Source organism: Pleurodeles waltl, chromosome 3_2 (assembly GCF_031143425.1).
Source record: "Pleurodeles waltl isolate 20211129_DDA chromosome 3_2, aPleWal1.hap1.20221129, whole genome shotgun sequence".
Lineage (NCBI taxonomy): Eukaryota > Metazoa > Chordata > Amphibia > Caudata > Salamandridae > Pleurodeles > Pleurodeles waltl.
Genome location: NC_090441.1, coordinates 119,484,713 through 119,512,505, shown reverse-complemented (window position 1 = coordinate 119,512,505; position 27,793 = coordinate 119,484,713). Strand labels below are relative to the sequence as shown.

The window sequence follows — 27,793 nt, the reverse complement described above, 5'->3', positions numbered from 1 at the left end:
AATATATTACTTTAAACCTTTATTATGTACATAAGTATTAATTCCATTGCATGGGCGCACTATTACTAATATACACAACTCCTACCTCACCCTATGCGGGGAAAACAATCTAAGATGGAGTCGACGCCCATGCGCAATGGAACCGAAAGGGGAGGAGTCCCTCGGTCTCGTGACTCGAAAAGACTTCTTCGAAGAAAAACAACTTGTAACACTCCGAGCCCAACACCAGACGGCGGACTGTGCACAGCATGTGAATCTGCAGCGACTCATGCCACGAACAGATGTACACTGGGTAAGTGACATTTTCCATATAAATACCAGTCAGGTTGTTCCAAATGATCATGATTTCTTACATTTTAGTGTTTCTCAGAGGTCTCTGAATGTAGATTCTCCTTGTGACTTAGCTTTATTAAATTTATGTTTGTCCCAAAGAGTTTTTAGAATCCTCCTGAGCTTGCTTGGTACTAACTTTATCAGAGTTCTCTTTAAGTTTTGGTTTATTTGGTCTGGTTCTAAAATTATCATCTCAGAGATTATGTTTGAGGATGCTGTCTCAAAATAGCCCATCATTTTCATCATTAAGTCCAGGGCAGGGGCGTGGTCAACATGGCAGCCGGAGCGGACGCATGATTCGAGCTCAGCTCGCGGGCCACCACTAATTGACAAAACACTGGCGTCCCTGCAGCCGTCTGCACACTGAAATCGGCTGCGCTGGGATAGTGTGGGCCTCCGGCTGCCACCCGGATCGAGACGATCTAGAGGGGCAGCGCTGCGCTGCGCCTCGAGCGAGCGAGCCCAGATGAGAGGTGGAAGGCCTTCCCCACCTGATGAAGCCCAGCGGCGAGAATAATGCCAGACCCCGGAACGGCCGCATCAGACCGCGGAGAGGAAACGAAGTGGGGCGGCACCCCCCTCGAATACAGGTACGACCCCCCCTCCTGAGGGCCGCGACGTACTGGCGGTGATCCCCACGCGCAGTGGCAGCGGGGTGCCCGTGAGGAGCAGCACTCTGGTTTCGTGCAGCACGGAGCGCTGCAGCGAGGAAACAGCGACTCCCCCACTCCCCCTCCCCCCCCAGCGTTCCCCTGCACTCATAGACGCGGCACCGGGTGGAGAAGGTAGACCGCGGCGAGGGGGCGAAGCGGCGCGGCAACCCCTGACAAACAGACGCAGCCCTCCCCCTCAGGACAGGCAGGGAGCTGGCGCAGCAATTGGACGAACATGCGAGTGAAATAGCGGCTGTTGTTGCAAGCCGCCCACAACACATCGTGATGGGAGGGGTCCCCTTTGGCATTTTCCTCCACGTTGAACCGGCTCCCACGACCGCAGAAGGTGATGGAAATAGAAGAACCGGAGGGGTAAAGAGAAGGAAAGAAAGCGGGAGAAGCAAGGGGAAGGAATGCGAGAGGAGAAAGGAAAGAAGAGGTCAAATAGAAAAGCAGAGGAAGAAAGAGCAGAGGGGGGGCTGAGGGGGAAGAAAAAAAAAAGAAGAGCAGGACAAAGAAAACCAGAAGGCCTCAATAATAAAATAAGACAACATTCCTCCGAAATCGTCAACCACTCGCGGCCACACAACCATCCTTGCTCTCCCTAAACACTCAACAAAAACGCAGCCTAACCCGTAAAAGTCAATACCAGAGGACTGGTGCGGAACAGGAGGGAGAAGAAAGAAGTGGGGGGGGAGGTGGAAGAACAAAAGAGAAACAAGACGAAGCTGAAAAGAGACGGGGAGTGATGAGCTGAAGCAAACTCAGTAACTTGCCACGACACTCAAACAAAACACAACATACGGCAAGGGCCGGACAACTGATGCCCTACCCATTAAACAACGCTACCACGACGTGTATAAACATGGGCAAAATAAAACCCCTGAAAGCGCACTCAAATGCAGAAACCGCGACCACCTCCCCCGAAGGAGAAACAGGCACCCAAACTGATGCTCTACAAAAGATGTCTGAAACCCTGGCCACTCATTCAACACAATTCGACTAAGTGCTGCAAGCAGTACTAGACACGAAGACTTCACTAGAAGGAAAAATTGATTCAGTGGTACTGGAAGTCAATCGCCTCCGCACCGACCAACGGAAACTGGCAGAGAGAGTCACCATCACTGAGTCGGTACTCGAAACGGCCCAAACAGCAATAGCTGAGATGGAAGCTCAAATGCAACGTATGGAAAGCGACATAGTATCGCTACAATGCAGAGCTGAGGACACTGAGAGCCGATCACGCAGGAATAATGTGAGGTTCCTAGGGGTCCCGGAATGAACAGAACTCTCGAACGCTGAACAATATCTGGAACGATGGCTCAGAGACACAGTGCTGCCTCAAACCACATCACAGTCACTGGAAATAGAACGTGCACATAGAGTCCCGGGTGGACCACCTCGACCGGGCGCCCCACCCCGCCCACTGATGGCAAGATTCCTGAACTTTAGGGGCCAGGATCAAGTGCTGCAAAGCTTCCGAAACAAATGCCCTGTCTGCTTGGAGAACGCAGAGATAACAGCATACCCTGACAATACGACGGAAGTCCAGCGCAAATGTGTCACTTCACTAGAGTGAAACAGACTCTTCGCAACAAGAATATAGCTTATGCTCTTCTGTTTCCGGCTAGACTGAGAGTAATTGATGGAGAAGGGACTCTTTTCTTTCCCTCTGCAGAAGACACATGGACATGGCTACACGCCAAAGGCCTGGTAGACCCAGTGACGGAACCGGATGGACATGGCGAATGGCTGGAACATCGCCCCAGAAGAAAAAAAAAAATCAACACCAGGGTCAAAACCAGACCATCAAAATCTCAGGCTGCAGATGCGCAAGCACAGGTCCTCAAAGTAGCAAACATATTCGCATCTACGCAATCACTGGCCAGACTTGAAACCAGAGATTCGGACTCAAATTCTTCACGTGATTGCCCAAGTCCCCCATCTTCACCACTAATGTTTGGCCCCGCTCTAACCCCACGCACAGCAGATGACATATGAAACCGCGCAGGCATGCTAAGAAAAACTAAGACACTATATAAACAAGGGACATACCAAAATAACAGGAAGCACAACTGAACCAGGGCTGCTCGGGACTCATAAAAATCAATATATATAGGACAGGCTACATCCTCCTGGAAACGAGAACAGGAGATGATCGCCCGGAAAGACCGGCACGAACAGACTTCAAAGCACCGGAAGCAGATACAAGACCAAACGACCGAGACATGCAGGGATGAAAGATCATCCATGTGGGCTGCAGACAGCAGTAAACTCAGATCCCCTTTGGCCACGCCTCCACACCCAGTGGGATCACCGAATGGACTCAAAATTAAGTAACGTAGAGAATGGCACCAGTTGTGCCACACAGTTTGTTATGGTTTTGGTTTTTGTTAGTACGCCAATATACATATCCCAACCGTGGTCACAGATAGTACACTCAGGAGGGAGGGGACTCAAAGGGAGGATGCTGAATCGACGGGGACCTACAATCACTGCAGTGAAGCCACCAAGCGAAGCCAAACTAACTCTATGGCTACATATAATATTTTAACCTGGAACGTTATAGGGATGGCCAACATAAATAAATGCAGTAGAATTTATAATTACCTCAAACGCTATAAAATACATATAGCAACATTGCAGGAGACACACCTCACAGCTGAAGATCTAAACAAATTAGTTAGGAAATGGTCAGGAAAGATATACGCACTAACACATCGACGTACACAAGAGGCGTGCTGATATGGATAGCCCCCAATGTCCCCCTACACAGTGGAACATGCACAAATTGACAAAGACGGCAGATATTTCCATCTAAGAGGGGAACTGGATGGAAAACAATTGTGCATCACGGGCATATACGCACCTAATATTAAACAGACAGATTTTCTGCTGTCCACTTATGCAGCACTAACATGGGACCCACTGATACCTAGCAAATGGGGGGGAGATTTCAGTTGCGTACCAGATGCTAACATGGACAGATCCCACCCCCCACTGGAAGGCACCCCAAGTAGAAGACTATCCCAAACGCTACGAAATTGGATGTCAGATAGAAGACTACATGACGTTTGGTGGAACTTACACCCCACGGACAGAGAGTACTCCTTTTTCTCCCCTGTACACCAATGACATACCCGTATAGATCTACAATTATACACAAGCGAACTCACTCAGTTGCTAATCAAGGCAGTCTACCTGGCTAAAACAATATCAGATCACTGCCCCCTAGTAACTACAATGCGTTGGGGCAGAGCGCGCACGCCCAGCTGGCGCTTATAGCCGTCCTTATTGCGTGACCCCCCCTTCCGTGAAGAGCTAGCAGAGGGAATAGACTCATATTTTAAAACAAACGCAAACACGGCGTCGTCAAGAGCAATAGAATGGGACAGCCACAAAGTGGTAGGGAATTGGGCGACATTGAGGGAGGGCTGAGCGAAGCGGAGAGGATAGTGGGACAGAATGGGGAGGGCGAAGGAAATATGATTGAACTGAAAAAACAATGGGCTGAAACTGATGCGCACTTGCGAAAATATGACTACCGGCACTACACAGCGCAAATACACGCCGAAGGCGACCGATCCAGTAGACTGTTGTCCTGGCTAATAAAAGGTGAACAGCAACACTCCACCATAAATGCCATCCGAACAGAGGAAGGCAATATAGTCAACACACAGACAGAAATCAATAAGACCTTTAAACAATACTATGCCACTCTATACAAGGCAAAACCCCCTCTGCCCGAACGACAAATAAGTGAATTCTTCCAGACACCCCAACTAACCAAGCTTACAGAAGAACAACTGTCAGAACTAGAAAAACCCATTGCACTGGAAGAGATCCAGCAGGTGATGAAACAAATGGCGCATAATAAAGCCCCAGGGGGAGATGGACTCCAAGCGGAGTATTATCAGGCTTTTGCAATGCAAATAACTGCACCATATTTAGAAATGCTACAAGAAGCATTCGAAAAAGGTCACCTCCCAGAATCACAACGCGAGGCAATCATAGTGGTCCTCCACAAAAAAAGGGCGCGACCCACTGGATGTTCGGTCCTATAGACCATTGTCCCTATTAAACTCTGACTGTAAATTATTAGGGAAGGTGCTAGCAAACCGCCTTCTCCCATTAATGCCAACACTAATCCACCCGGATCAAACCGGTTTCAAGCCTGGCCGCAGTACACATACGAATATCAGATGCCTCTTACGACTTATAACTGAAACCCCAGAATTAGACTACAAAAGGACGGCGGTATCACTGGATATAGAAAAGGCATTTGACGCACTGCGCCGGCCATACCTGATGAGATCCCTAAAAAATATGGGCTTCGGCAATACATTTATAAGATGGATAAAAACACTATATGCAGACCCGAAAGCAAGAGTGAAGACAGGCGAAATCATATTGGAGGAATTTGAAATAGGCAGAGGCACCAGACAGGGGTGCCATTTGTCACCGCTATTGTTCGCAATAGCAATTGAGACACTTGCAGCACGACTGCGACAGGAGGCCCCAAAGTGGGGCATCCCTGACGGAGAAGAACACAAGATTGTCTCTCTTTATGCAGACGACGCGCTGATATATTTGCGCAATCGCTCCGAATCCCTGCCAGAACTGTTAAACATATTTGGAGATATAACGGGCCTACAGGTATATTGGGCAAAATCATGCCTATTCCCGATGCAATTAATCCCAGACCCCCAAAGAGAAACAATCTCCACACACAAGCTACAGTGGTGCTACACCACTTTCAAGTATCTGGGGGTACAAATATATCATGACAAACATGACCTCAGAGAAGGCAATTTAGATCGCACAATCAGGTCTATAAGAAGCTCAGTGCCCTTTTGGTGCTCACTCCCACTTTCACCCATGGGAAGAGTAGCAATAGCCAAAATGATCGTATTACCACGTATTTTGTATTACTTCTCGGCATTACCAATTAAGCTCCCCAGGAGCTACTTTACACCTCTAGCTAGCCTGCTGACAGACTTGACGTGGGACACAGGTCGCCGCCGAGTAGCCCTAGCCAAGACTTACCTGCCACTAGAAAAGGGAGGGTTGGGAGCACCCCAATTCGAATTATACTACGAACGGCACAAATACACTGGATCATGGAATGGGCATGTAACCCAAACGGCTTGGAGATGGCGAATGGTAAACACCCTGCTGGGACAATCGGACACTATAAACTGGCTCATTGGCCGGAACAAACCAGCGCGTAACAGCAATATCCTGCTGGAAGTGGCAGACTGGATATGGCGCCGATATGTAATGTCGACATGGCGCAAACCACCATATTCACCCAGAATCCCACTACTAGCTACCCAGGACTAAACATAATACGACAATTTAAACTAATAACCTGGTAGATAAAGGCATTAATACAATTGGCGACATATTCGAAGAGGGACACTTCTTATCATATGAAGTACTGATGGACAGGTTTAACCTAGGTAAGGGCAAATTCTTCGTGTACAGGGTGCTACAACAAGTGATACGCAATATATGGGGTAATCGCAACAACGAACCTAATACCGCACCAGTACTTCATGAATTACTGATATCTGCACACAAACAGATATATCCTGGATATATCGCACACTACAGAACAACACAGAAGAGGCCCAAACTCAAGCAAAAAGCAGATGGGAGACGGCACTACATGCACCTTTACCTGCAAAAAAATGGAACACGGCTCTGGCAAATACGAAATAAGTATCGCGCAATGCCCGTTTTCGGTACACGCAATTTAATTATCTACACCAGATCTACCTCACCCCAGCCAAAATAAAACACATGTTGCGGGACATTGGAAGCAGATTTTTTGCATATGACGTGGAGTTGTCCACCGCTACATTGCATGTGGCAGGAAGCAACGACACAAACAGCCACCTGGTCGAGATTACCCCTCCTCCCCTCTCCAGAGTCTTGCCTGTTAGGAATACACACACAAAAAGGGATAGACAAACCAAAACACAGAAGCGCTGACCTCGCGTTCATCCTATTCAAACTCCTAATTGCCATCCAGTGGAAATCACCCAGTGCACCAAACATACACCATTGGACACAAGAGATGCTACACTGGACTAAAGCAGAAACGCAAGTGCTACATGCACTACGCGACAGTGGGGTGGAAATCAAGGGGGGCAGATATATGGGACTCTATCATAGAACAACTGGAGCAAAAAGATGATACCTGACCCCCCTGAACCAGGTATAGGGCTACCCCAGGAGCAGACACACCTGAGCGCCATTTACCCGTGAAGCTTAAATAACATGAAAAAAGTAGACCCATCTATTCAATTGAACCTGGACTGCACACCCTCCCCCAACACCGGCTGCTCCCCCCTCAGACCCCCCTCCCTCCCCACCAAATGCACCCCTCTCTCCCTCTGGGCTATTTCTCCACACAACACAGGACATAAACCGGCATCAAATATAAGCAATAATAACTTACCCATGGTGTCAATTGTTACTGTTAACTTTTTTATTTTCTTTTCTTTCTTGTTTTATTCTCAAATTGAATATACATTGAATGACCTGTTGACACATTATGTAAATCGCAATACCATAACAAATGTAATGACAAACTGCTGTAATAATGTGTGGATATACTCAGCTAAATGCAAACAATGATAAAAATTAATAAACCGATTAAAAAAATAAAATAAAAAGTCCAGTGCAGGGGTAGCACGTTTTCATTTTTAATTTGTTTCAACATCTCTGAAAGTACAGAAAGAGATGGTGTACCATGTGTTATGGTGTATATTTCACCAAAAACTGTGCCCCTTGTAGCACATTCATCAGTGGTGGGTACCATCCCAAATGGCGAGCACATTGTGAGCATTTTATGTTTATCTTGAGGTCCCATATGGGGGAAACACTGCTTCCAGCTGGTTTGTTTTTTGCACAATCCAAAATGGAATTTCTTAGTGTTTAGTGGGAACTTTACCCATAATTGCATTAATAGTCACAGGTTTGATCCCTGGTGCAGCCAGTTGTTGTTGGCTAGCTAGAGCAGCCGTTGCTCGGGCAGTATTGAATGTTCACATTACAAATTGGGTTAAGCGTCTATATAAGCTTATTAGATTATTGTTAAACCTGGCAGCCTTAGGGTGGTCATCCCCCAACTTTTTGCCCCCCCCCCCCCCCCCCCCCCCCCCCCTGTATTTCTTTTCATCCGGTTTTTGCTGATTTTAGGACTCTGCACACTTTACCACTGGTGTCCAGTGCTAATGTTCATATGCTCTCTCCCTTAAACATGGTAACATTGGGTCCTACCCAGTTGGCATATTTAATATACCTGTAAGTCCCTGGTAAAGTGTACTACAGGTGCCCAGGGCCTGTAAATTAAATGCTACCAGTGGGCCTGCAGCACTGATTGTGCCGCCCACATAAGTAGCCACTTACCCATGTCTCAGGCCTGCCATTACGAGGCCTGTGTGAGCAGTTTCACTGCCACTTCCACTTGGCAATTACAATTACTTGCCAAGCCTTAACCCCCCCCCCCCCCCCCCCCCCCTTTTCTGCATAGAAGTCACCCCTAAGGTAGCCCCTAGGTAACCCATAAGGCAGGGTGCTATGTAAGTAAAAGGTAGGACAGGTACCTATGTGTTTTACCTGCCCTAGTAGTGAAAAACTCAGAAATGTGTTTCCCACTACTGTGAGGCCTGCTTCTCTCAAAGACTAGCGTTAGAACTGCCCTCATATACTTATGAGTGTTAGATTGTGACCTAGGAGTGGCCCTGTAATGTATAGTACGGCTAGAATGGTAATAGAAAGTCCTGGCGAAGTTGGATTTAATATTACTATTTTAGGACTGCCACTTTTAGAAAGTGGGCATTTCTCTGCACTTACTGCAATCTGTGCCTTACAGCCTGTCTCCAAACCACGTCTGGTCTGTGCTGGTTGACAGCTACCTTTGTGCATTCCACCCAGACAGCCATAAACACATGACACTCAGTCACATCTGCATTCATCTGCACACTTAATGGGGCTCCTTGGGCACGAAAGGTGGAGAGGTTCCCTCTTACATTTCAAAGGCCAGTGGCCGGCCCTCACAGAAAGTACTTATAACCCCCCACAGGGATCCTGGGAGACAGGACTGGGCTGAAAGGGGAACTTGTGCCCTTTCCCCCACTTCAAAGGCATTTTTGGATATGTAAACTGGGTCTCTGACTCCACCAAACCCGACTGGATTTACACCTGAACTCTGTTAGAGGAACTGCCTGTTGGCCCAAAGGACTCTTCTGGACTGCTTTGCTGAGAAGGATTGCTGCCCTACTGTTGCCCTACTGGCCTCTGACTTTGCTGGAAGGACTCTGCCTTCCCCAAAAGTGCCCTTGAAGGGCTTGGATTGAGCTTGCCTCCTGTTCTGAAGTCTCAGGGCCAACAAAGAATCCAGCAGCTAGCTTTTAGCTAGTTTTCTGACTACAGGAACGACTTCAGCGATGCCAGCACTGACGCCGCAGCTTCTCCCACCCTGTGGACCTCACTGCACGCAAAGGCCTCGGCCTACAACACGTCAGACGCTGCCGCGTCACCTCTGACATCATGCAGTGTGATCGCGAACTGTGAAGTCGACTCTTCACGTCTTGACAGACTGGATTCATCAACCCTGCCGGGTTACAGGGAACCGAATCCTCGCAATGGATGCTGCACCAGCTCCCCCTGCAACTGGTTGGAACAGACGCCTCGCCTCCTCTACCTCCCCAGAACCGACTGCTCACCTCCCCAGACACCGTAAAGGACTGATGCCGCCCCAGCTCCAGCAATGCTTCACCTCTATGACTCCGTGCAAAGCCTTTGGTTCTAAGTTTTCAAAGGTACTGTACCTGGGGGCCTGCGCAACTCCATGACCGGCTCCTATGGGGTCGGGCTTTTGGGAACGACTCCGGCAACGAAGCTGTGATAGCTCCAGTTGGAGCTATTGAGTTTCTAAGTACTTTAGTGGGTTTTAATCTTTAAAAATTCATAACTTTACTTGTGTACATTGGATTTTCACTGTTTGACCTTATTTTATTCAGATAAATATTAACTATTGTTCTAAACGTGTGATGTATTTTTGTGGTGTTTTCACTGTGTGAATGATTTATTGCACAAATACTTTACACATTGCCTTCTAAATTAAGCCTGACTGCTCAGATCCAAGCTACCAGAGGGTGGGCACCGGATAATTTGGACTGTTGTGACTTACCTTGACTAGGATTGTGGTCCCTACTTAGACAATGGTGTCTTCCAACTATAGACCCATATTTCCAACAGTTGTTATACAAGGGGCATAGATCCACTGCCTGCTGATGTTGTACATTTGGATATGGTGTATATGTAGCCAATACTGCCTATGTTGGTCCTTCATTGCTGAGGGGACCTAATCTAACGTGTGCAACTACTGCGTGTTGAAGGACCCCTTGAAACCAATTTTGGTGTTTCTGATAAGATGATGGAATTTCTAAATTGTTGTATGCTCAGTATTGTGCTTGTGTGTTATCCACTGTGTATGTGTGAAAAGGTATTTGTATCAGCATTGACTCCCGGAAAGTTGACCCAAGAATAAATTGTTTCTGTTTTGTGTGCTTTGTGTGCTTCAACCTCAAACGTAGCATCTCACCACCATTAGGTAGCCCATTAGGAAGTAAATGTTGCGTGACAGGGTGTCTACAGTTTACTGGAATTACTACTGGTTGTGCCATTTCTGTTAAACAGAATTCAGAGATAGAAACACCAGATGGGGTATTCTTTTAAGGTTCAAGCTTGAACAACCTACAGGCTAGTATAGGTGCTACCTATATAGCTGAGAGAATTTTTCCGTATCGCCATGGATGTCCCGTAAAAAGGCGAGTAGGGCACCTTTAGGCAAACGAGAGAGAACTACCCAGACGATACGTTAAATAAGTACCTGACCTTGGTACGTTGGTGACGCCTTGTTATGCAGTTCCTACTTTGGTAATAGGGCTGCATGTTTAGAATGGCAGCACCACTGAGAGTAGGAAAATGAGTGCAGCCAACGCTGCTTGGTAGCTGTTGGCCTAACTCATGGCTATCTCACAGTGCCTCACCCAAGCCTCCAAACTTGTTGGGGTGAAAGATGATTATAGCCACCTCATTGTGACACTCGGACTCCTCAGGGAATTGATGGAAACAGATCATACCCCTTTCATTCAGTTCCTTACGCATGCTAAGGCGAGACACAAGATGCAAAATGGATTTCAATGCATTTAATAAAGCAATCGTATTCTGGCATAAAAAGCATGTGCTGCGATGATAGGGCAGTTTAAACAAAACAAAGTAACCAACATTACAGTGAGAGTGAATAAGATGATCAACCCCTCTCTGTTGTGTGGTTCTAGATATTCTAGAGATTCCTACCTAACAGGATGTCTGTATCTCCAGCATAGTGATTGTAACCTTCTGCCTGGCCCGACATAAGGGAGTAGCCCAGGCCCCAAACCTGAATTGAATAGAAGGTATCTGTCTGTTATGTGGATGGCAATGCTCTCTGTAGGCTGAGAAGTCAGCGGGAGCAAAGCTGTCTGTCATGTAGTGTGTATCCCAGGATGATCATGACCCGAATGCCCTCTACCGTCATTGGCCTACGTGTAGTTTATATAATGACCCAAACAGTTCTGATGTAATACTGTGTCTGGGAGATAGAAGCTGGCTCCTGGTCTGGCAACATGAGTTAGCATATCATGTACTGCATGTAACAGCCTTGTGCAACAAGTACAGATTATACATGGTGCAAAGGCTGGTTAAATGTGCAGCGTGAACCTTGCCTTCCTAGAATGAAGTAGCTGATAAAATACGGAAAAGTAATTCCTAAAAAGCAGGCTTGCTAAAACCTGAATCAAAACATATCTAAATGTAAGCTAAGACACACGCTGTGAAACTAATCTGAAACAGGGGTGCCCATCCCAGGTACTAAACGGGTCCTCACAACTCCATTATTATAATGAGGACAATCGTTTAATGGATCTTTAGGATGGCAATGGGTGGACACCTCCCCAAATACTGGGTCGAACTCTCCTCCTGGCCGTTCCAAAGAGCAATCAGTTTAATTTGCTGTGGTCATCAGATGGGCTGCAGAAGTTTTAGACCTGAAATTTCTGTCCCTTGAAGTTGACTAAAGTCCTGACTAAGGTCCACCCACCTGGACAACTTCCACAGAAAAGCTTTTCCCTTTTAATGAGGCTGTAGCTGACACACTGATTGGCACTTGTGCCAAACCTTTCTCTTGCCCACCAGTATATAAGACAAGTTACCAGAAGACAGACCTGCCCCAAGTGAGAATGTTTTCCTCAGCCAGCCTTGCTCTTCGCTCAGTCAATGGAAGTTGCCACCTGGGGAGATACCTTCATGAGTTGTGAGATGTGGTCAGAGAAATCTTGCAGACAGTCCCTGATGAATAACGCACCAACCTTGCACAGACCATTCAAGATCGGCAGGATATAGTGAAATACATCATACACTTTAGACTTGGATCCACTGACCACTTGCCTTCAGGAAGTCTTTACCAGTATGGTGCTTCGTGCCATGACTGGATGATATCCATGGAATGTTTGGGTGACGTTCTGACGTCACTAATAGACATGCCATTTAAGGGGACCTGTCTCTTTTGAGATAAGGCAGACATGGTCCTGGAGTGCTTCAAACAAAGCAGGGCAGATGTGAGCTTTCTCATCCTTTTCGCACCTGTGCAGCAGTATCCCCAACAGTTTTGAGGGTTCTGCAACGGTGCAAAGGAAAGACAACACCAATGTCCATCTTTACAGCAACAGAGACCCCAAGTACTTTCGAGGCCAGGGTCAGGGATCCAAACCGAAAATGAACAGGCCCTCAGGGTGCATACTGCTCAGTCCCCTGTCCCTCCTTCTACTCCCAGCAGACCACTTTCACTTATCTTTGTCTGCACATAGCCACCCTGTTTTAGGAAGAACAAGGTATATTTAGGTGGCAGAATATCACATCCAACAGACTAGTGTTTACAATAATCCAGCAAGGATACACCCTACCATTTCTTCAGATCTGCTGCATAATCCACTTGCATCACAATGGCTTTCAGAAGACCAGTTGCAAGTCTAGGCTCTTTTAGACAAAGGAGCCATAGAGAGGGTCTTTTCATTGGAAATAGGAACTGGGTTTTACATCCGTTATTCCCTGGTGTCCTCTTTTTTTAGAACTGCACCCTGGGGGGCCATCACCACTGGGGAAACCCGGCCCAACTGGGGACTTTGTTTTCCAGATGGAGAGGGCCCAGGTGTACATGCCCCATAACCCCTGTGAGTGGAGGAGGAGAGCGTCAGATGTTAGCGCAAAGCAAGCACTTACCCTGCGCATGGGATGCGTCCAGGTCAGGCCCAGGTCAAGAGCAGACCCATCTTCATCTGTAAGAGGCTGGGCTATCACTCTTTGCGGACAAGCCAAGCTTTTGGTCACTTCAACGATACTGACTAACTCGAGTCCTTAGTGTATTTATTCTTTGAAGGTACTTTTCCCTTTTGGTGTTTGGTGTATATCAGTTAAACTTTTTTTTTAGTGATTCACCAATTTAATCATCAGGATGGGGAAACAGAAATTGCCTGGGGTAGCGAAGCCCAATGCACCTTCCTCATATGTGAGCACAACATTGGATACCTAGGGAAGTCTGGGTTATTTCCAAAGGTCTTACCAGGTTGAGAGGCAGTACTCTCTGGAGCATGGCGATTTATCTGCTAGCCTACAGAGTATTCCATCATTTTACCATCCTGGCAGCATAAGCAAAGCAATTACATCTTATATTGCGCTGCCAGAGGGAATTACAGACTGTAGAGCAGAGGCTTTTATTGGACATAACAAACCACAACTTCATGTGTCCTTATGAAGAGGTTCCGTCTGCAAAGAGGAAGTGCCAGAATATGGGCACATGCAGCCATAAGACTGGGGTAACTGATACAATGGTTAAGGACAAAGCTAAATCCACTTGTAAAGCAGTGTGTACAAGCAACCACCCCGACCAGCTCTCTGCCTTGGCTTGGTGGGGAAAAATGGTGACATCAACTGGGATTTGATTTTTGATAAGTTTAAAAACTTGATTCATTCTTGTATCACCCCCTAGTTGAGAAACATGCAGGCTTAGAGTTTGCAGTATCAAAGCTTCCTAGCCTTAATCATCATAAAAACCCTGACTGTACTGTGGCAGCTGAGCTAAAGAATGAATACAACATGAATGCTATCTCTGATATGAAGACCACAGCAGGGTGCACTCACTGCGATTTGAGGGTTCCACTGGGGAAGCCGGCTCAGCATGGCCACAGACCATCATCACACTGACCTGACCAACATGAACTTTGGTACTAGTCGAGTAAGCCTGCCCTTATGCACCAGCCCTATCAATTTTACTCATCCCAGTCTTCCTCCCGCAGCCCATATGTAGCAGTCCTGACCAATGTTCCCTGCTAGTCCATAGCCAAAACAAGCTCTGCAACTGACTAACTAAAAACTTGGACATCAGCATTTTGGAATAGAATGACATTTTATTTGTCAGAAGAATGGGCCCGATTGGGCCATCAAGCAAGCATTCGCTGGGGACTGTGGTCATAAATTGAAGCAACTTTACCCTGGCTGACCATCTAATATCGAATTGCTTCCAACATGCTTATTGGTATCTTAAGAACAGTTGTATAACTATTCTGCTACTGGGTTATTGTTTTGGTCAGTTTTCCGGCACACAGCCCATCGGGAGTGGCCTGCTACCTAGGCCTCCCTAACATGCCAACAGAGCCACTGTCCCTACTTCTAACAGATTTAGCCTCCTGTTAGATTTAGAGGATTTAGATTGAGGGTCAATTGCTCATGCTATATCCACTGATTTCCGATATAAAGGCTGGGGCAGGGGCGATAAGGAAACATCTGCCCGTAGGGAGCCTCCTATCAAGCTGCAACAAAATAAGCAAATGAAAATGGATCATGTTTATTTGCTGATAACTGGTTAGATAATCAGGTTTCTTTTTAAAGATCTAGGGTATCTTTTCATGCCAGCGTGAGTGCAGCAAGATGAATTCTAAGGGCATAACTTTTATAAGCGTGGTGATGTAAAGCTCCCAAAATTCTTGATTGAGTTTGAAAGGTTCATTAGGGACTCTGTCTAAATTTAAGGCCCTGTTGCAACTCTGGTAATCAGTTACAGTGGCCCACTGGTTAGCCTGGCGGGATAGCTTGGCTGGCTCGTTCCAGTAATTGGTATAGGACAAGGGATCTCTGTCCTCTGTACAGGAAATGTAGTGCCCCTGAGATATTTGGAACGTGGTGCAAAATGTTGATATTGCTAACCTTTTAGGAATATAATTCAGGGCGACTATAGGTATCTTTATTTTCTAGGAAGACCATGTGCCAGGCATAATGAGTAACCATCACGGCATGTGTCTGTTCAAAAGATTCAATCGTAGTGTATTTCCACACTGATGTCTTGTGAGCAGTCTGTCTTTATAGAAACTTCTCAAACTTAATATTTTACTCCTTTATCACTTTTTTTTATATACTGTACCATCCCTTTAATCCAGTTTTGCCTTTTTGATATGCCGGTGTTTCTCTCTTGGTATTGTTCCCTGTGAAGTTATCCATAATGGATTGATACTATCAAACACATGGCTTATGTTAAAATCCTGCAAGTGTGCTGGGATTCATAGCAAATGACTGTAGCAAACGTTTTCATTATTTATTGCTAATTTAACTGTTCCTGTTTTTGCCCATAGGGCTGATGAAATTGAGATGATCATGACAGACCTTGAAAGAGCTAATCAGGTAGGCTTTAAAACCCTTTATTTGTGCATGTTTGTTTGATTCTTTTTTTTGGTTTTCACATTTTCACCTTTCTTGTGTTGGCCATAAGCTAGTTTGGCTTTGTATTCTGATTTACATGTTAACCATCCAAGTCATTTTATATTATCAGCCAACTGTAGCACAATGCAGACTTGGTTCAAAGAGCAGAGTGGTGGGTGGAGAATGTTCTATTTCTCAGTGAAGGTGTATTTAAAAACAGGCCTTGGCAAAGCCAGTAGGTCTGGTCTTTCAGACCTGTTGGCTTTGCCACTGGTTTTTAGTGATCTCCAAATCTGTGTACCATGGCTGAAGAAAAAAAGTGCCATGATGCGATCACTGCAGCTGTTTTTTGTAGGCAAGCAAATGCGTCACCATGCATTAAAACACCTACAAAATGACACAGGAGCCTATTTTCTTTTATTTACCGATCCGAGATGGATCGGTGAACAAAAAAAAGTGTATAGAGCATGCCATTGTATAAGAAGCAAGCACATGAACGTGACAAATGTCAACTAAAGGTAAGCAGTTGGTGGGATTTCAGCCCACTATTGAAGATCTGGTAAGCTGCCAATTGGTATTTCGCTATGAGTTTTGTTAGGTTCAGTGAAAAAGGGTTGAATGATCACAGTTAATTAAAATATCAGGTCAGTGATGTTGTTATTTATTGAGCAGCAAATAAAGACATTGACTGTTGTGTCTGAGACTTCAATGAAACATTGGCAGTTAATGCAAATGCACAAATTATTGTCCCTATGAATAATGGAGTGCTGCTAAACCTTTTTGCTCCTTGTATTGGTTTTTGATCACCCTTGTCCAATTCCATCTTAAATCTGGCTAAATATTTGATTTATTCCTCTGGCTACTATTTTAATATGCAGAATTTTTGTTTTGCTTTGAATCATATTGATATTTAAGGCTAGCACATAATTCAGAACATATACTTGAAAGGTTATTCAGTTATGGTGTCAGTCCATGGTATCGCCTGATGGCAGGGCTTATTATGTGGTGAGTTTTCTTTATAGCAGTAGTTTCCATACTGGGTTTCTCTTTCCATCGCAGAATACTTTTTATATAGCCTTATATGTATAACATAGATTCATGTTATGTTACTAGTACTTTTACAGCACGCTGAAGGGCACCTGTTCAGAAGTGGTGGTGTTTGGGTGGGGTATCTGATGGCTGGCTGCCTGGCTGGCAATATGAAGAGCCACATTTTCAGTTTCTTCCTGAATTCAAGGACTGAGCTGGCGGCCCTGATTTGAAGCGCCATTTGTTCCATCCTTTAGGATCCAGGTATGAGAATGTGAAGCCACCGCCCTAGCTCTTCGATGTGGGGCACAGTGGCGATCAGGAGCTTGGCTGAGCAGAACTGTCTGCTAGGGTTTTGGAAGCTAATTCAGCTGTTCATGTTGTGCTTTCCTTTTTTTGTTGGTGTGTTTGTGCATGTGTTTGTGTGTGAGAGAGAAAGTAATTTGAGCAGTGCACCCTTGTGTATGGGGAGCAAGTGGAGCATTTTGAGGTGAGTGAAAATGTGGGTGCATGGACGGGAGGTTGAGTGTGAGCTAGTTGCTGCATTCTGAATGATCCAGAGCCGCTTAGTGAGGTGGGTGCAAATAAGTCTACATCTGGAAACCTCCCATCTTTGAAAGTAAAGATTGAGGAATCTGGGGTGGAGTTCTCACTCACAGACTTGTTGCTGCATCGTGCTGAGGAGGTCGGCAAAGTTGTTTTGTGAACCCGGAAGGTGTTCTGCCAGCAGATAGAGCTTGTGCTGAAAAGCCCAATGCCAAATTGTTTGTGCAAGGTAAGGCAGTGGGGTGAGATGTGATATCTGAAAATAGATTCTAAATCCTAACCAGTGGAGTAAATCTACTGTGGTTTGAAAATTGCTGAGACACTGATTGTGACAGCTGGCTTTGATAAGCCGGTCATCTAGGGTCTAGGTAAGGATCGGCATGAATCTTCTGTCTGCAGAGGTTGGGCTGCTACCATTGAGAGACACTTTGTAAACACTCTTGGTGCACTGGTGACCCCGATTTGGCAGCACTTTCAATTGATAGTGCTGGCCTTGTATGACCACCTGAGATATTTGCGATGAGCTGGGTAGATAGGAATATGAAAGTAGGCATCTTTTAGATCTAGTGCCAATATGAAATCGCCTTTCTGAAGCAAGGCTAACACATCTTGAAGAGTGACCATGTGAAAGTGTTCTGATATTATATAATGATTTATGAGTCTGAGATACAGACTCTGTCTTAGTGAGCCATCTTTCTTGGGTATAGGAAAATAAAGGCAATACACCCTTGTTCCTTGATGCTGAATAGAAACCAGTTCAATTGCTCCTTTTGCAAGCAGTGATTGAACTTCCTGTTTGAAGAGGGTGATGTGATCTTGTGAGAGAGTAGGTGGAAGGTGGAATAGTTGGAGGAGTGGAACTGAGCTCCAGACAATAACCATGTTGGTTAATTTCCAACGCCCATTGAACTGTTGTGATGTCCTGCAGTTGATGAGCCCTCCTATAGGTGTCTGGTGTTCAGAGGGGAACTGGAGTAAGTCACTGCTTGGGAGCAGCAGTAGATGTTCGAGGACAACATCTACCTCTTGCATTGTTTCCTCTATTGGAGCCCTTACAAAAAACCTGAGTGAGGATGTATGTAACTGACCTCTATTGTGTGTCGAGATGTCTCGGCTGAGGAAAGTGTAGAAGTTTGTACTGCAGCCTATGAAAACTCCTTTACAAATTGGGAAGTTGAAGTTCATCCATAGATTTTGCCACCTCATAATCCTTTTTCATTTTCTCTTCGGTCTGGTCTACTTGGGATCCAAAGAGGTGTAGTTTGTTGAAAGGAATTTTAAAATTGTCTGCAGCACTTCTTGTTTAGGAGATAATGAGCCATGCATGTCTGTGTAGTAGAAAACTAGTGTTGATAGCTTTGGCTGTGGTATCAGCTGATTCTAATGAATAACATTTGGAGCTCTTTGATATGAGCTGCCCCTCATTAACAATGTCTTTCTCTCTCTTTCTGGGATGTATTGGAGCAATTGCTCCATTTTGTCCCAGTGGGACCTATCTTACCTTGCCAATAATCCCCGTGTATTAGCGATTCTCCAGTGGTCTTCTGTTTGAGCAGCCACACGCTTGACTGCTGCATCAATGAGTTTAGACTCCTTGTTAGGAGGAGGTGCGTTTTGTGTGGCTTGGGAGTGGACTCTCTTCCTAGCATTGGTTACAACTATAAAGACTGGTGGGATCTAACTCTAACTCTTAATATGCACAGGGTCTGAGGGGGGGGCCTTATATTTCATCTCCGCCCTCCGAGTAATAACTCGAGTCATAGCTGGATCTTGGAAAAGGTCATCTGCATGCCTAAGCATTGGAAGTTACGGAGTGTTTTTATGAGATGTTCTGTTTCAAAAAGAAAATCTTCCTTTATAGGATCATTATGTAGGGCCCTCCCCACTAGTTCCTGAAAAGAAGTAGTGTCATCAGGTGGTGAAGGCCTAGCTGGGCATACCTGAACATCTATAACTGTGTAGGTATCAATATCATACTGACACCATGGATCTGTGTGTGTGAGTGGTCCAAGTCATCTTCAGCATCCTGTATAAAATGTGGCAAATGAGGTGACCCTTGTGGTGACACTTCAAAGGGATCACCATGCAACTGTTGTGGAGACGGAGAACCTGGTGGAGGCATGATGTTTGGTGGAAGAGATGAAGGGATGGATGAACCTTTTTTATGACCTGTTCTCCTTTGCTTGTCACGAGGTGTAGAATAGTCCAAAACCTCCTCAAATGAAGGTTGCCTCTTAGAAAGAGGGAAGATAGCAGTCTTTACAAACACCCTGCCTGTTTCAGGCTGGATATAAAGCTGAGATTGCTTGCCTTGGAGCTGCTGCTCCATTTTATGGAGAATGGGCTACAGTAGCGATTTCGATTCAGAGCACTTTTTGGATTTGAGTTTTTTTCCGTTCCGAAGTGGATAGTTTCGTACCGAATTCGTCAGAGTCGAGGCAAGGGTTCTTTTTGATGTCAATGGGAGGTGGAAGGTTTCTGTGTAGAGAGAGATGGCGTTTGGCTCGGAGTGGAAGCAACTGTATTTAGTTTGGGTTTCGATGCCGAGCCCGAGGGCGGGGTGTCCGAAAAGGTTTTCCGATGCCTGCCATGGCTGAGTTGCAGTGGCGGCTCAAGAGTTTTAGCTTCCAAGGTGTTATGTTTTTTGGTCCGAGCGGGGGGATGATTTGCTCATGTTTTGTTTTCCCGGAGGAACTTACTGCATCTCCAGTGTCACTTCAGTTTCAGAGTCCGCCTCTTGTATGGAGAATGCCTCCTTGTCTGCAGCAGAGGCCTTCTGGATCTTCAAATCCCAGCATGATGTCCTGGGTACCGAAAATGTTGGACATATGTTCTATTTCCTGCCTCTGCATTTCCCTTTGATGAGCTCTTCTGTTTTTTTTTTTTTTTAATCTAAAGGACTGGCAGTCCTCACAATCTTCCTGCTGGTGCTCCGCGACAAACCGAGGTTACGGACCACACCTGCCACCAAACCAATTGATTCCCGAAAGTCTCAATCTTTTAGACTCCCTGTCAGGTGGCTGAGGAGAACAAATTAAGATTCACCTGGCTGGTGGAAGCTTGAACAGTCAAACTCTCAGAAGTAGAATGCTGTGTAAGAAAATCGGGGGTTGCCAGCAGCTGATCCTGTGGCATCTAGTTAGTTGCCTTTTCACTTGTGGGTAAAAACAAGGGTTAGACCAAGTGCCCATATAAGTGTCATTTAGGGCCTTGTTGAACAGGAGTAAGGGCTCAGAGGAAGACAGCGAAGGCTGTAAAATTTCAGTGAGCACATTTGTTTTAATCTAAGGAGGAGAAAACTGTAGGTCTATGACTTCAACAGCACATCTGATGAGAGGAAGCACTCTTTTCTAAGCCCATTGGCCTATTGAAAATCCATCCTCTCGCTGAATTGGCCTCAAGAGCAGGAATAGGTCCGCACCTTCAACTCAGATTGGAAGTGGAACTTGCATGTCTTCTTTAGATGCTTGGCAGCATACAACTCCGCTTCACGGTCCTGGGTCGCTTTTTGGTTCATAAAGGCACATTCCTCAAATGACAAAGCCGTGCTCTGAGCCCATAGCCCATTTGGGTTCAACACCTACATCTGTTTCTGACAGTCAAGGCATAGTAGGAACCCTGTAGTTCTAGGTGGGACACAGTTCCCTTACACACTGGAATTCAGTTTCAAAAACCTGTGAAGCCATAAAAAGGGAGCGGCGCTCCAAACCCACTTACAAAAGGGTGGAAAGAATGGTACTGATGTCAATGCGCAGAAGTGCACTCGCAAGCTGCTCTGCCACTTCAGGGGCACAATGAACCCAACATGGAACTGCACAGCACCAGCTAGTGGTGTGCAAGAGCACTGCTGAGAAGATTGCAGGATCCAGTCTAGCACCTTAGAATGTTCTAAAGGTGAGGAATCTGCAGTTAAAAGTATCAATCAGAAGTAAGGATCTGTGTGATTGAAATACGTGCGTTGCTCATCATCTTCTTCATGTATGTAGCCTTAGAGATAGTAAAGTACTGTTAATAAGATGCAATCAGGAGCTTTTCCAAAGACATTAATTGTTGTCATATTAACATCCAGGATACCCTTCATACATTTGCAAACAGTTCTACAGTTATTTTTATCTGGTAATAGGCTTTTAGTCCAAGACAGTTAATATACATGGACATTCCTGACCAGGACCCGCAGATCTACAGTATGTGACACACCCCATCTACAGATTGGGTGCTGTAAGGCTACTTCTGAGGCTCTAAAACGCAAACAATCTAATCTCCTGCTTTTGACTTTATCATAATAAAAGACTTGAAAAACTCCAGGCTTTCCAAGCACAAAAGGTGCAACGTATTGGTTGTGGCAAAAATAAGCACTGTACAACACACTATTGCACTAATAATCAAACAGTAAGAGTGAAAACCCGTGTAATATGCAAAATCCAAAACAAATTCCAAAAAACAAGGAAAAAATATAAACATAGCTATTGGACTGGTTGATAATGCATCAACGAAATACCTGGTATTGGTATAACAATAATTGTCATTAGAAACTGGAAAAGACTGAAACTTATTAACCTTCCACAAAGCTGGTAATCTGCTAGACCCCTTTTTCACCAACATCGTAACATCTTAGTTGACAAGTCCACCCCTTCATCTATACCGATCATTCCCTCGTCCACTTCATTCTACACCCCAACACCCAAGAAGGCACTGCCTCAAAACACCATCTCCAAAGAAACCCAGTCCTCAGACTAAGGTGACATAGCCCATTTTGTCAACAACTTCAACCACTGGCACAAAATCCCTAACAGCTCTAAAAATCATGACTATCACAAGGACCAGACTACAAGCAACTATACAACAACAACGTTCAATGCATCAAACGTCAGAGGAAGCAGCAATGGAGACTCACCCATGACAACACAGACATACACATCTATAAATCAGCTCTCTGGTAATACCTGCAACTAAAAAATGAAAAATCGGCAAGTGTGTAGCACAGACTGAGCGGTAGACAACGGCACCAACAACTGAAAGGAAATGTTCGCTATAGTGAAGGAATTCACCACCCCACTGCCATTTCTACTACCATCGCCCCCTCTCAGGAGTTCTGATACTAGCTTGCGCTCTTCATCTGCAACAAGATAAACCCAATCTACAACAACTATGCAACCCAACTGAACTGCTCCACTCTGGTAGCCCACTTGAAGTCTAGGACAAAACCCCATCCACACGGAAACTGAAACTACTATGTGATCTATCCACTCAGGAGTCCGTCCCACATTTCACCACCACAACAGGACTCTGGACTATATGTACCACCCTCACCCTGATCCTAAATGACTTCCTTCCCACTGGCTACTTTCCTGAACTACTGGAAACACACCACCACTACTGAAGAAATCCACAACAGACCTGCCTTCACTACCTAGCTATAGACCCATCTTCTTTGCTGCCCCACCCAGCGAAAGTGTTGAAAAAACTCATCAACAAGAGACTGGCAAACCACCTGAATGTCAACCACCTCCTAGACCTCTCACAATCAGGCTTCAGACTGAACCAGAGCACAGAAGCCCCTCTTATCGCTGCCACTCATGACATCAGGACTATCATGGACCTAGGTAATACATCCTCCTCAACTTCTTCGTCACTTTTGATACCGTCTCCCACCAATTTTCATCCAATTAACCGCACAGTTAAGGAATCTGAGGAACAGCTCTTCAATGGATCGGCTTCTTCCTCGCAGGATGCCTGCAGAAAGCCAGCCTAACCCCATACACCTCAAACCTAACAAGCTGATTTGTAGAGTCCCCAAATGATAATCTGTTAGCACCATGCTTTTTTTTTAAAATATATTTTTATTAACATTTTGTTATTATACATTTGTATGACTATTCAGGGTATACTATTGCACTCGTTATACATGGTCATTAAAACAAGCCGCACTTGTGCTGTGATTGCTCGTGCTTCTTTGTATATATCTGTAATGCACACATTAGCATTTATGCGTTTTTCAGGCCCTGACTCTACTACTCCAGATCCAATGGCAGTTCGTGCTGTGTTCTTCGTTGATCTATAGCATTAGTTTGTGTCATGCATATAAATAACAAGTTTAGGAGGAAGGAACTCGTTCCAGGCTACAACTTGGAGGAGAAACCATATGAAGACGAAGCAAGAGAATAGGGTGAAGAAGGGAAAGAAGAAGGGGGAAAAAAAGGGGGGCAACTAAGGGTATGTAAACTGAACGGAAGGTCAACAATACAGCATTGTGTGGGTGAGGTTTGTGGTCGGTACTCTTCAAGGAACTGAGGCACAGTAGTATAATTGAGAGGGCCATGCCCAGGGTGCACCAGCGCGTGAGTGGGGTAACAGTTCACTCACTCCCCCCCTAGGCTCCTCCCCCCCCCACCCACCCTTGTAGCGTTATGGCTGGTGGTAGCTCGCTCGTCTCTATTTCGCATTACTCCATGCGGACCAGGTATCAGTGCGGGGATCCCTCGGGACCACCCCCTAGGGTGTGCTATACCTCTCCCACTCTTACTTCGACGTTTGTTGTCCTCTTGGATAGCCCATCCCAAGTCGTCACCAGTTCTTCCCAGGACGGGGCAATGGGAACCTGTCGTATGCCCTTGGCCTCCTCAGCCTTCAGGATCTGCAGTTCGGCCCTGGACCATTTCATAACATCCCTTTTCCAGTCAGCTAGTGAGGGGTGGACCGAGGACTTCCAGCTCTTTGAGATCAGCCTTTTATAAAGGACCAACGTTAGGTCCAGGAAACGCCCCTTACTTTCCCCTTTAACTCAGTCGGCCTGAGACCCAACAAGCACACGTCCGGGGTGAGCCGTAGCTCCGCTCCGACTAACTGAGAGAGGACAGCCAGTGCCCCTTTCCAACCAACTTGAAGTACTGGGCATCTCCACACCATATGGTCAAAGTCCGCTTCGCCCCCCCAGCATCGTGGGCACGTCCTGGGGGTCCCCCCATATATTCGGAATAATCGGTGTGGTGTGAGGTAAGTTCTGTGTAGGTAATTATATTGGATGTATCTTAATCGCGTATTACGAGAAATCACCCGAGGGTATGCCAGTGCTTTGTTCCATTCCAAGTCCGTCAATTCCCGTCCAATAGTGCCTGCCCATCGCTCTCTCAAGGATTGCAGGGGGTCTAATACAGCTTGGGCTTGGGCCCGGTAAATTTTGGCTATCAAATAGGGTTCCTCCCCCGATGTCAGCAGGAGGTGCAGTATCCCATGGACTGCGGGCTCTGCATTTATCGTGCACCAGTGGTCCTTCAGGGTGTGAACCAGCCTCCCAAAAAGTAAAAATTGGCCCCGGTGAACACCCGCTCCTGATAGGGCAGGGAATTCCTTCAGCACACCCCCATCGAAAAGTCCACCCACCGTCTCAATCCCTGCTCTCGCCCATGGGCCAAGCCCGAGATTCCCCGGGCCCTTCCCCCCAGATTCCAGAGCCAATGCCGAGAGCGGTAAAGCCGGAGAATATGGGGGGCCCACTCCCACTCTTTTCATACACCTCTTCCAGCATGCCAATGCGACGCTCGTCATTATGTTATTGCCAGGTAGGGCTATTTTCCTGCCTATCATACGTGCCACTATCCATGCTGCGTCCATTATCCCCTGGGGTGTGCATAAGTCCGGGAGTCCCCTGCCCGTCAGCCAGCCAGACACCCACTGCAGTTGAGATGCCAAGTAATAAGCCTCAAAGTCGGGGGCGCCCAGTCCTCCCATATGTGTCGGCCTGCAGAGGGTCGTAAGTGCATTGCGTCTACGACCATTGTCCCAAATTAATTCTCTTAGTAGTGTGTTCAGGTCACGAAACCATGCTGGGGGGATCAGCAGCGGTAAATTAACAAAGTAATAGAGGAGTCGGGGAAGCATAATCATTTTGGACAATGCCACTCTGGCCATTACTGATAGCTTCAGGGAGCACCAGAACCCAACCGAGGACCTCAGGGATCGCAGCACCCTGCCCAGATTACCCTCTCTGAGGTCTCCCAGCTTGTGGAATATCTGAATACCCAAGTACTTGAAGGTCCGAGGGACCCAGTTCATGTCAGTCGGGCACGTTGCTGGGCGCGCACCTCCAGGGGTCAGGGGAAACACATGCGTTTTGCTGCGGTTTAGGTGTAGTCTGGAAACTTCACCAAAGTCCTCTAAGACCATAAGGGCGCAGGGGAGACCACTTGCACCGTCCCCGAGGTAGACTAATATGTCGTCAGCATACAGGGAGACAATATGTTCAGCCGGCCCCCATACTACCCCCCTCCCCGCTCCCTCCTCCCGCAGACGAGCCGCAAGGGGCTCGATCGCTAGGGCAAACAGCAGCGGGGAAAGGGGGCACCCCTGTCTGGTTCCGCGAAACACCGGGTATGTTCTAGATATTGTCCTACCTGTCTTCACTCTTGCCAGCGGGGATGAGTACAGCAAGTCCACCCATGTCACCCAGTTCTCTCCCAGGCCCATTCCCACCATCACCGATCTCAGGTAGTCCCACCTAATCGAATCAAAAGCCTTCTCGAAATCCACCGCCAGAAGGAGCCCCGTCGGCGGAATCAGTTCTTTGGGCATATGCATGACAGAGAAGATACGCCTGAGATTCAGAGAGGTGCTGCGACCAGGAATGAAGCCGTTTTGATCTGCATGTATTAGCATGGGCATATGGGGGAGCAGACGGTCGGCCAATATCCTACTGAGGATCTTAAAGTCGCTGTTCAGCATTGATAGCGGGCGGATGTCGGTCACCGAGGCTTCCCTGTTGGCAGTCTTAGGGAGTGGTACTACCAGTGCTTCACGCAGCGTGCCCGGCAGCTCACCGCACTGCACTGCTTCCGCGTACATCTCCGCCAGTCTAGGGGCTAACAAGGACTTATATTTTTTGTAAAAATCCATAGGAAGACTGTCTGTGCCAGGGGTCTTCCCAGGGGCTAGATGTGCTATGGCATCGTTAATCTCCTCTACGGTCACCGCCCCCCCTCCCACCCCCCCCCCCCACCAGGCTATCCCTGTCATCTAGCCTCAGCACCCGTAGCGGGATCTGCCGCAGATAATTGTCAAATGCCATTGGTTCAAGGTTGCTAGGTCTCCTGTACAGGTGCGTGTAATAATCTCTGAATGCGTCATTGATGAGGTCTGGGCTGAGCCTGCGGTTTCCCTCTTTGTCTGATACGCTCGTGATGGGTTTGCTGTCCCCACCCGGGCGCACCAGCCACGCCAGAAGCTTGCCCGATCTCCCCTCCTCTGATTGTAGGGTTGCCAGGCGCTTATACATGCTATGACATCTGAGCTTTTCTTCGGCCTGGGAGTGTTCACTACGGGCACGGTTATATTCTTCTACCCCTTGTGTTGCAAGGCCTTGATTTAGTTCCCCCTCATGTATGACCTTTTCTAAGGCAATAAGCTCCTTTTCTAGCGTTTTCCTCACCCCTGCCGACTGCCCCAGACAGAAGCCCCTCGTCGCCACCTTGAGTGTCTCCCATTCCACTGCCCTGGAGGGGGTGGATCCCTTATTAATTTCGATGTGCTCTGACAGATAGTTACGCAGCACCTCTCTGTACGCCTGATCTTCCACAGCCGCGGGGGCCAGCCACCATGATGGTATGGGGGGTCTATCCAGTGTCACCCTCGATGTTAACAATAGTGGGTTATGATCCGAAATTGTGCGGGCGAGGTATTCAGAGTGCGTCACCCCTCGTGCTAGGCCCGGGGTGCAGACCACCCTATCGATTCTAGTGTGCACCCGGTGGAGGCCCGAGTAGTACGAGTAATCCCTATCAGCACCATGCTCTTTAATACGTACGTGGACCCACTCAACAAATAATTGTATGAACATATGAAATCCATCATCTCTTATGCCGAGGACACAAATGACAAATGACCCTCCCAAATGACACCGCCACCACTCAAACAAACTTCACCAACCTCAAGTCTCCAGATGTAGACTTATTTGCAACATAGGAAATTGCAAAATGCCCTCCTGGTACCCACACCCTCAGTCTCAGGGCAATGCTCTATGGATGAATTGGTCAGGAATATTTGCCTGTGCTTTTCCACCTTTCCCTCTCCTTCCGTATGTGGTTCGGAAAGTCAGACAAACTTCGCTCACACTGATTCTAGTGGCACCCACATGGGCAAGACAGCCATGGTTCACCACTATACTAAATCTATCAGTAGTACTTCACAAGAAGCTTCCCCCCAGCCCGGACCTTCTCACTCAGAACCAGGGACAAGTCTGGCACCCAAACAACAAGGAGTTGAATCTTGCAGTTTGGCTCCTGAGGTCATATAATTTGGATATCTGAATCTACTTCAAGAATATATGGATATTCTTAAATAAGCACACAGATCAAGAGCATGCTGTGTGGCAAAGTGGAAATGCTTTGTTTATTTTTCCATCTCTTAAAAGTGGGACCCTTTGCAGGTGTTTGTCA

At 46.6% G+C, this 27,793-nt stretch overlaps 1 protein-coding gene across 4 annotated transcripts in view; it reads left to right on the top strand.

The window, feature by feature from the left end:
• Positions 1 to 27,793, top strand: part of CUX1 (cut like homeobox 1) — a 1,145,546-nt gene that overhangs the window by 422,585 nt on the left and 695,168 nt on the right. For all 4 annotated transcript variants that reach the window (XM_069226953.1, XM_069226954.1, XM_069226952.1 and 1 more), the window contains exon 9: positions 15,725 to 15,773. In XM_069226953.1, coding sequence (XP_069083054.1) covers positions 15,725 to 15,773 — 49 coding nt within the window. The remainder of the gene's footprint in view (positions 1 to 15,724; positions 15,774 to 27,793) is intronic.